Source organism: Sander lucioperca, chromosome 17 (genome assembly GCF_008315115.2).
Source record: "Sander lucioperca isolate FBNREF2018 chromosome 17, SLUC_FBN_1.2, whole genome shotgun sequence".
Classification (NCBI taxonomy): domain Eukaryota; kingdom Metazoa; phylum Chordata; class Actinopteri; order Perciformes; family Percidae; genus Sander; species Sander lucioperca.
The window spans coordinates 4,887,805-4,898,272 of record NC_050189.1 but is presented as its reverse complement, the minus strand read 5'-3'; the positions used below and the strand labels follow the sequence as shown (position 1 = coordinate 4,898,272).

Here is a 10,468-nt window from a genome sequence, read left to right as displayed (position 1 = left end):
GGCCGATTAATGTGTGGCTATTTATTTATTTCAGATGATGTAACCACCAGGATTGTTCGTCATCAGCAGTCAGCCGGAACGTTTCTCACGCAAGTTGCTGGTCCAACACTTTTTCGCCTCGGACCATACATTTTTCGCTCCCAACAAGGCTGACAGTGTTCAGCTTTTGTCAAAGTACTGTTCAGTGTAACCGGTGTCGGTGTTGGTAACTTATTGCGGTTGATTCCAGTTCGTCATGTCGGACACGTGGAGCAACATTCAGGCGCACAAGAAGCAGCTGGACTCTCTGCGGGAGAGGCTGCAGCGGCGGCGGAAAGACCCAGCACAACAGTCCTCTGGTAGGCCTAACGTTACAGTCAGACCAGAGAGCAGCTACCCGCAGGGCAGCAAATAACGATTGTTTTGTTAAATAACCAACTGAATATTTACGATAACGACAATTGCACATGCATTGTTACCCAAGGCCACAGTGATGTCTTGAAAATGCCTAGTTTTACTAGCAAATATTGGGAATGTTTACTCCACACATACAGCTGTACTTTTAACTTACGTAACTTTTTGCCAATTAGCTAAACGATTAATTGACACAATTATACAAATCTTGTTAGTTTTGTTTTCCAGGGAACTTCCAACAAGTAAATTATTTTCTTACGGTTAATAGTTATAATTTGTAGGGCCAGGGCTATAACTAATTATTGTCATTATCAGTTAAACTGATGATTGTGTTCTTGATTTATCGAGTAGTTGCTTGGTCTGTAAAACGTCAATAAATGGTCCCATGCCCATCATAATCTCCCACAGCCCCAGATGGCATCTTCAAATAACTTATTTTGTTTTAACGAACAGTCCGAAACACAAAGATAGTCAATTTACTATCATAGAAGACTAAGAAAAACAGTGACTATTCATTTGGTAAAACATTTGAGGAGTTATTTTCTGGCATTTTTGGGTAAGAAATTAAAAACAATCAGTTGTCAAAAAAGCTTAAAAAGCTTTTTTCATGAAAGCTTTTTAAGCTTTCATGATGGCGTTAACCTCTGTTGTGTCCTCTCGGTCAGATGGCGGAAGCAGTACAGAGGGTTCCACAGCCAGGAGTGACAGCCCGGCTCCGTCAGCTCCGCTCCCCCCTCAGGAGGAGACAGAAAAACCACCAGACCCTGAACTAGAGAAGAGGCTGCTGGGGTATCTCTCTGATCTGAGTCTTTCAATGCCAACGGACTCCCTTGCCATCACAAGTGAACTCAGTGTGAGTCTTTGTCTCTAAGCACAGAAATGCTTTTGGCAAACAGTACACAAGTTTTATAGAGGAAAGTAAAAATATGTTGAGTTCGGCTGTAGCGTAATTACATAAAAAAAATAAATACACATATTTCTATTTTTAGTTTATTTTTCTTCCATTTGATTCTCGCTCACAGTCTGAGACAGCTGTCAGTCATGGATGCATCCAGAGCCTGCTGCTAAAATTCTCTGCTCAGGAACTCATCGAGGTCCGGCAGCCCACATCAGCCTCTTCTTCTTCTACTACTTCTTCCCCCTCAATCGTGGTAGCAGTGGACCACACAAAACTATGGGCCATGATCGGTTCTGTGGCTGGAGCCCAACGGGCTGGAGTCAAGAGAAAAGCAGAAGATCAAACCCACCACAAAAGAGCTCCAGGCTTCTCACCCTCACTTCAGAGCCCTGCTTCACCTCCACACTCTTCCTTCACCTCTGTGACGCCGGCTTCCTCCTCACAGCTGGCAGGGCCGTCAGCATCGGGGAGCGGGGCTGAGAAGAAAGGAAAGAGCAGTAAAAGCCAGTCGTCCCATTTGGACATGGAGATAGAGAGCCTCCTGAACCAACAGTCCACTAAAGAGCAACAGAGCAAGAAGGTAGGAAGGATGAGGAGACCGACCAATATCTCCTCTTGTCTCTTACTGCACTCAGAATTATTGGAACCAGTTACATTTTCAGCTACACGAAAGCGAAGCAGGATAGTTTGGAGGTGTGATTACTGATATGGTATATCATGTTATTTATGTCCAGGTGAGCAGAGAGATTCTGGAGCTGCTTAATGCCAGCACAGCTAAGGAGCAGTCCATTGTAGAAAAGTTCCGGTCTCGCGGCCGAGCTCAGGTCCAAGAGTTCTGCGACCACGGGACCAAAGAGGAGTGTGTGCGCTCTGGGGACACGCCGCTGCCGTGCACCAAGTTACACTTCCGGTCAGTGCTCCTCAGCATACTGTTTTTTGTGTTTATGTCACCCCACATGATGAAAAAAAATCTTTCAGTCACTTCACAGCTTCAACAGATTTTTAATTAATTCAGATAAATTATAATTTCCATTGCAGTTCAGTGTTTATAAATCCACTGGGCTGGGGTCACCCTAGTGGCTGAGGGCCCCGACTATGAACTGCAGTGCCACCGGTTCATGTTCACCTCATCTGTCTTTCCTCTCTCTTCCTGTCATCTCTTAATTGTCAACCAACCAAAGGCAAACATGTCCTAAAAACAAATATTTCAAAAAGAGAAATACTGCCATGGGTCTGAAGAGGTCACTATAATCAAGGTTAAAATACCACTACTATCAAAAACACCACATTATGACAATGTTCTGGTAAAACACTGACTTGCCCATCATTTTAATCTAATGGAAAAGGAAAATAGCATCTTTTTAGTTTTCATTTTTAAGTAAATCATTTTCATTATAAATGAAGGTTCGGGAACCACCAAAGAAATCTCAAAATAAATAAGATAAGATGAATAATGAGTTAAAAAACAGATTCTGCTACAAACACTAGACACTTTTCTATAATAACTGATGTTTCCTTGTGAAATGTTGTATAGGTATATCCCGTCAGGCACATTTTTGAAATGAACCACTGGAAAGTAATGAAACTATATTTAAGGGGTCACAAGTAGACTTGGTTTTAAGGGGGCACAATTCAAAAACGTGGACACTGGTCTAAGGATACAGGGTGCAAATTTCTGATTTAATAAACTTGACTGACAGGGTAAATATATTTGTATTTGCCTTCCTATATTTTAACTTTTGTGCTCAAGTAGAAGATGTTTTGTGGTTTAATTTGTGGGGTTTTGTTAAAACCTGAAGTTGTTAAAATAAAATGACATTGCACAAAAATGTTTATGCAGGCGGTTTACTTTTGGAATTTTTTTCCCTCTCATTTAGTCGCATCATTAACAAGCACACGGACGAGAGCCTCGGTGACTGCTCCTTCCTTAACACGTGTTTCCACATGGACACCTGCAAATACGTCCACTACGAGATCGACAGCCCTCCAGAGGCCGAGGGGGGCCTGCTGGGGCCCCAGGCTGGGACCACAGAGCTCGGCCTCTGTGCGGGGGACGCCGACAGCAACGTGGGCAAACTGTTCCCCTCACAGGTGAGGCTGAGAGAGGAGTGGTGAGGAAAGAAGATGGCGTCCTACCAGCGATAGACCGACGTATGCTGTACATTTTTGGTAGGTTATGAAATTTACAGAGGTTGTGTTTTTCTTTGCAGTGGATCTGCTGCGATATCCGCTACTTGGACGTGTCCATCCTCGGTAAGTTTGCTGTGGTGATGGCCGACCCTCCGTGGGACATACACATGGAGCTACCCTATGGTACACTGACTGACGACGAGATGAGAAAACTCAACATCCCCATCCTTCAAGATGACGGCTTCCTCTTCCTCTGGGTCACCGGAAGGTAACTTACCTGGGCGCTCGAGTTTCCTTGTCTCTGATTGTTTTTTTTTTTGGTTTTTTTTTGTTTCTGCGACAAACCTTAAAAAAAAAACGTTTCTTCAGCTGGGGCTTTTACCCCTGCAACCAAAGATATACATTTGAATAAATTCTGTGTATACTAGACTTTGTTTTCCATTTTCTGTACAGTATTCTTCTCTTTGTTTTGAAGTGATAGCCTGACAGTTTCCCCCCTCAAAAAGCTCAATCTTTCTCAGTTAAATTAAGTAGCAGTAGTGGGATTTATCATATTTAACAATACCTAGACAACACACATTTTTATACAGGTTGAACCTGCATGGTTTAGTATGAGAAGGCAGGGTCCTAGTTCTGTACATCCAGATATACAGTAGTTGTGTCTGCTCAAACTTATCAACTTCTCTTCTTACAGGGCTATGGAGTTGGGCAGAGAGTGTCTCAGTCTTTGGGGGTAAGTCTTTTCTTCTGTGCATGCCCTAAGTCATCCCTTTGGTAGGACACCATTCAATTTTTTATATATGTGCTGCTTTTTTATGTGTGTATTTATTATCATCTGCTAGCTATGATCGAGTTGATGAAATCATTTGGGTGAAAACAAACCAGCTTCAAAGAATCATCCGCACAGGAAGGACAGGCCATTGGCTGAACCACGGGAAGGAGCACTGTCTGGTATGTTTGTCCTCTTGTGCGTCTTCTTACTGTGTAATATATACCGTACCTGTCTCTGTCATATACAGCATGAGCCTGCATGTATGCTTGAGGAATTTTGCCTCCAGGAGTTTTTTTAATGTTCATTCTTGGTAGTTAGAGGCCACCCCATAGCTAGTAGGTGTTTTCAAGCAAGATGCTGAGCTGCTACAGGCTCATTTTTTGTAAATGTGCCTCCAAAGGTGTGTCAGATAAATGTCAAATATTTCTCTTGTTTTTCTTCAGGTGGGTGTAAAGGGAAACCCTCAGGGATTCAACCGAGGTTTGGACTGCGACGTCATTGTGGCCGAGGTAAATGATTATATCTTCTGTCCTACTTATTGTATTTATGATTTCTACAGCCTGAAAAAAGTTGCTTCAGATATGATACAGATTCAATCTTCATTGCATTCCAAACGCTCTCTTCCAGGTCCGCTCCACCAGTCACAAACCAGATGAGATCTACGGCATGATAGAGAGACTCTCGCCTGGCACCAGGAAAATTGAGCTTTTCGGTCGACCCCACAACGTCCAGCCCAACTGGTAAGACACAGTCACGCTTTAATTTAAAGGCCAAGTTACTGCTTTACATGTACTGATTGACCTTTTTTCTCCTCCACTTCTAGGGTAACTCTTGGAAACCAGCTTGATGGCATTCATCTCTTGGATCCTGATGTCGTGGCTCGATTTAAGAATCGTTATCCAGACGGCGTCATCTCTAAACCCAAAAACATGCAGTGATGACAGTGGTCGCAGGTTTGGAAGAAGTTTATCAATAGACTGTTTTTTTATATCCGTGAACAACGGCCTCTAATAAATGTTGTCTTTTTTATATCCGTGAACAACTGTCTCTAATAAATGTTGTCAACAAGATACATTGTCTGTGTCTTGGTTAAGAAATTATACATACCGTGTGAAGAAATAATGTTAATCATTCATCATAATCATATTTAATTCTGCAAAATTTCATTCACCATCAACAAAAACACAGGAGACATTTTGAATGTACCTTTTTTTTAGTTGTTAGTAAAGAATAAAGATACTTTTGACGTACTGTAGATTTGAATAACTGATTTTCGCATCAAAGGACAAATTTTGAAATTTCAGCAGGTTTTCACAGTTATATAGGATCAGCGATTACATTCATATCTGCTCATTGTAGGCAAATACAGAATCCTGTTCATCCTTAAAGCTATACTGCGTAGTTTCTGTCTCCCCCATGAGGAATTCTAAGTAATGACAACAAAACCGTCGGCATGTCCACATGATACAAGCCTTCTGTGATCGCACACACGCCCCCACCCCTCCTCCACGCATTTGCTAGTAGCCAAGGAGGACACGGAGGATTAAAAAAACATGGACTCTTCAGAAGAGGTCATTATCTTCACTCGATTTTCTGCCGGCGAAAGTCGCCGGACGACACAATCTTCTGAATACAGCCATACTGAGAAATAGAGTTTTGTGGAGCTTAAATTCTTAATTAGCTTTGTATCAACTCATTTGGCAATGGCTTGAATGTAACAGACGTTTATTAATATCAAAAGGTTACGCACTAAAGCTTTAAAGTCTTTAGCTAAGGTTTGTTAAACAAAAAGTAAAAACAATTTATTATCAAATGCAGCAAAGAGGGTTTTTTTTAATTGATAAAAAATAAAGAAATCAGCCAGAAGAAGCTGAAGCCAAACATGACTGACAAAATACTTAATAGAAATACGTTTTGCTGAGCAGCTCAGTTTGCTTAATGCTTTCTCAAGAGTAACTAGAGGCAAAAAACCCAGCTGCTGAGCGAGCCCCCCCCCCCCCCCCTGTTTTGTAGTGTTTCATTGTTTTGTCACAGAGCAGATTAGAAAGTAAACCTTATAAGAACTGTCAACAGTAAGTTTAGAAATAGGATCCATCACTCATGATGGGTGACTGCTAACGATGAGGTTAAGATAGAGATATTCATCATCATGCTCCCTTATCTCAACAGTGAATTAAAAAAAATCTGCAGGTTTTTTTTACAAAGGGAATCATTTAAAAAAAAAAAAAAAAAAAAGTGTAAAAAGGTAATGCACTTTCGGTTGTGGATGCTGTAAACATGTCTCTTATGTTGTCTTCTCTCATCAGTATCGTGTCCGGTTGGGCATTGGGTCCACTCAGTTTAGAGTTTAGTCTTATGAAATATTAATGCACAGAGATTGAAAACCAAGTCTGTCTCAGTGTTATTTCCCCCGCCTCTTGTTGAATCTGATTAATCATCGAGAGTTCTTTGTGGGCAGCGAGTGAGCAAGGAGGGGTTGTTTTGCAAACTGTGGCAGTGCACAACTACTGTTGATCAAATCTAAAAGGTGACGATAGATGCACTTGCTTAGCTATCAGGCTCCCACATCCGCACCACAGGGTCCAAGCATGAATGGGCCAGGGAAAACCTAGATACAGGAGTCCATTTATCTTTTCTGCAGCACTCCGTCCTCCTCAGTAAGTGGTGTCCACTGCGTTGATGTTGCTGTCCAGCTGGTGTCTAAAAGACAGCCTGGCCTTGGTGGAGAAATATATCTGTGAGCCCCGACTCAGGCTTCCTGCTGCTTCGCTGTCGCTACCACAGGATGTCGTGGAGCACAGACGGGGCTTCATCTCCTCAATGGGAACTGAGGGGTGGAAGGTACAAATAGGGTAGATCAGGCTTTATCAGGGCCCACTATCATGAAATGGCTGTTTATTTGGTCTTAAGTTTGACTTTCTTACTGTGTAGCTGCTCTCCACTTGCCGCTGGGGGGCACTGCCTGCTCTTGCAGCGCTCTTTACAGCGTCTGTAGAAGGGAAAACACTGCAGCATCTTCACACCCATGGCAGAGGTGTCTGTAGAGAGAGGGGAGTGAACAGACATAAATATAAGAGAGGTGATAGAAAAATCTAAAATATTGACAAATAAAAACAATGCACAAAGCCACACCAAACTGCAACAGTGGGAATCTTTCTGAAATATAATGTAAAAAGTATGCTAAACATACTTAAAAAATTAAACCGTAAATATTTAAATAAATAAATTAAAAAGGTATATCCTATAGCTTCCATTTAAGCTACCTGATCACAAGAACAGTATGTCTGAGTGCCTGCTGACAGCTCAACACCAGTTCACAGTTTAATGGAATTATAATCCTGCACTTCAACGCCATGATATCCTAACGTAAGATGACAATATTGTTGAATCCCAGCCAATCAGTCAGTATTTACAGTGCCAGCATCATCCTCAATGCTGCCTAATCCTGGAAAGGGGCGTTAATGGGCTATGGCAGCAAGGGAAGTTATTAAGCCCTGTCCTGACAACCAAACAGACTGCATAGAGGTCGTCTGATGTATGCAAGTTATGACTAACGGGCAGACAGGTGCACGTCTCAACTGAAGCGGAAGCTGTTGTTTTCATTTGAAGCACTCTAAAAGATTTTGTTTCTGAACTTTTCTCTCAGTCAGCAATTGTGCTTTCCATTGAGGGGGTTCTGGACCTAGATCAGATCTGATTCACTCAGCAACAAGTCAGTCAAATTCATAATTTCCTCGAGAATTGTCCCTCTCTCTGTGAATGATAAGATAAAGCCAGGGCCACACGCCAGGACTGAGCTGTATTTACTTAGACTGAGCGAAAAAAAGGGTATTTATTTTAGTCTAATCGGGTTAAGAAATAGGTCAGGTGAAATGGAGCAGAGAGAGGTGATGGATCGCGACAGTTTCTATTGTAATTGTGCGTTGGGGTAAAAGAAGAGTCAGCTTAATAATAGCCTTCATATTTCTGCTACAAATGACATAAACTTTTATGTATAAAGTTTACATAATCAGCTGACAGAGTTGCAAGGTGACCACAAACAGTTACAAAATGATTACAAAAATACTTGAATCATCCAATAAGAAACAATAAAAATGACCAAAAAGAGACACAAAACAATTACAAAGATGCAAAATGACTAAAAATGACCACAAAGAGAGACAGCGTCTGAAACTAACTGCCTACTTCAGTCTGATGAGAAAACCCATTAGTGTGATAAAGCACTAAGCCCCATATCTGATGACAAACAGTAAACTGTGATTGCAACATAAAGGAGAACTGTGTTCGGCTGACATCTTTTTCCTTTTTTTTCACTGTTTACTGCTGATTCCTCATGCTGCTTGACTCAGTGTGGCAGATTCATGGAGACGTGACAGCTCACACATACGCACAGATTCAAAGAGCTGCTGTAGCACATTACAGACGGGGAGGCGTGTGTCAACCAAGGGAAAAACTCTATATCTTCAGTCTCTCTTTTTTGGATAAATTCACGCAGAAAAAGCTATTTTTTTCTCCTCTATTTCTTAACCATCTAATGCACCCCCCTTCTCATTTTCACGCAGATGTGGCTGTGAAATCCTATCTCATTTACAGACTCAGTGAATCCATTTGGATTGGTCAGTTTAGAGGTTCTGCCTGTGAAATGAGAATGCACAGTATAGCACACATTGTCAAGGAAAGTGAACGGGCAGTATTGACTGTTTTTCCCCACCTAGTTTCATTCTACAATAAATTCTTTGTGTATTAATAATTTCGCAAGCATACACATTTTTCCATAAAAACGTTATAAAGGCCCTGGTCAGTAGTGAGGAGTTTTGGCTATGATTGGCAGTGGGGGTTTGGCAGCACACAGCAGCCTGGGAGCCTTGAGGAGAAAAACAACCTCAGATGGCAAACGCGCACACACACACACACACACACACACACACACACACACACACACACACACACACACACACACACACACACACACACACACACACACACACACACTCTCATACACACACACATACTCTGAAAGCACAGAGACAGTACCCATATTGACCACAGAGAAGAGGGGGAGATAAGGAAAGGCAGAGGAAGTAGAAGAAATAGATATGAGGTATGTAAAGAATGAAGATATAATAAGTGAGAAAATAAGTGGAAGTAGTGACCTCTGTTTTTCTCTCAGCAGTTAGCTGCTACCTGAATAATGCTGTTTGACTTGCTCAACCAGTGACGCCTCATTGATGGAGCTGAGAATTGCGCAATCCTTCCAGGAAAACATTAGCAAGTGGCTTTTGGCATGACGTTTTCATAATTCTGAGTGCATGTTTGTGCATGTGTGCATATACAAGAAAATCTGTGGGAGAGTTAAGCGTCTTAAACAGGTTTGCTGAGTGTGATCCCTACATATTCTCTATTTCTAAACATCAGTCAAACTTATCTCTGCAAACTACCTTACACCAGTCCACACTCAGCCCCTTATCTGCTTTGTAAACAATGTTAAAGCAAGCAGCAGAGCACATATGCATGTAGTAATGTGATCACAATCTTCCCACAGCTCCACATTTCCACTGAGCTCCCCCTCCTCTGGTCGGTCCCCAAGGTTTTATGAAAAAAAAAAAAAAAGGTGCAGTCTTGTGTCACTGCCCGCAACACAAAGCCTCACACAGGCCTGCCAGGCTGGATGACGCATACACTACTCTGTGCATGGATACCTGCACAAATGTGTGTGTGTGTGTGTGTGTGTGTGTATATATGTGTGTGTGTGTGTGTGTCCATTAATAGCAGCATACAATCCTCTTTCCTTCATATTGGTCACAGCCAGTGGATAAAGAAGCTCTTAAGGTGTTTCTATAGCGCTCTCATACAGCAGACAGATCCAATAATGTCAGTACATTACTCAACTACTGTAAATACACTTGTATGGCAGCCTACTTGTAATTCCATTTTATACCTCTACACTGCAGTTCAGAGGCAAATATTGTTTGTTTACAAACAAAGTAGTTAAAATTAGCTTCACCTTGACCAGTTACTGTACATAATTAAAATGCAGTTTAAATGTTTGTTTATGCATCAATTATATATATATATATATATATATATATATATATATATATATATATATATATATATATATATATATATATATATATATATATATATATATATCATAACAACACTATATAACGAGACATTTTGGTGCTAAAAGTACAATTACTGATAATACTTCGGACTGTATCAAAATTGGGATGCTTAGGGAGGCTGAACCATATTTTTTACTTTGTACACTC

At 41.3% G+C, this 10,468-nt stretch overlaps 1 protein-coding gene across 2 annotated transcripts; it reads left to right on the top strand.

The window, feature by feature from the left end:
* The first annotated feature begins 40 nt into the window (after positions 1-40).
* Positions 41-5,433, top strand: mettl3 (methyltransferase like 3). 2 transcript variants are annotated; one of them, XM_035993660.1, is made up of 12 exons: positions 41-338; positions 1,059-1,246; positions 1,416-1,871; positions 2,026-2,201; positions 3,169-3,382; positions 3,502-3,689; positions 4,116-4,154; positions 4,264-4,372; positions 4,637-4,702; positions 4,821-4,933; positions 5,017-5,180; positions 5,216-5,433. In XM_035993660.1, exons 1-11 carry the CDS (start codon positions 236-238, stop codon positions 5,129-5,131), a joined length of 1,767 nt encoding a protein of 588 aa, XP_035849553.1. In that variant the 5' UTR covers positions 41-235; the 3' UTR covers positions 5,132-5,180; positions 5,216-5,433. The 2 variants fall into 2 exon arrangements, with proteins under 2 accessions (XP_035849553.1, XP_031145761.1); XM_031289901.2 differs by lacking the exon at positions 5,216-5,433 and having other exon boundaries at positions 5,017-5,209.
* Positions 5,434-10,468: the final 5,035 nt, after the last annotated feature.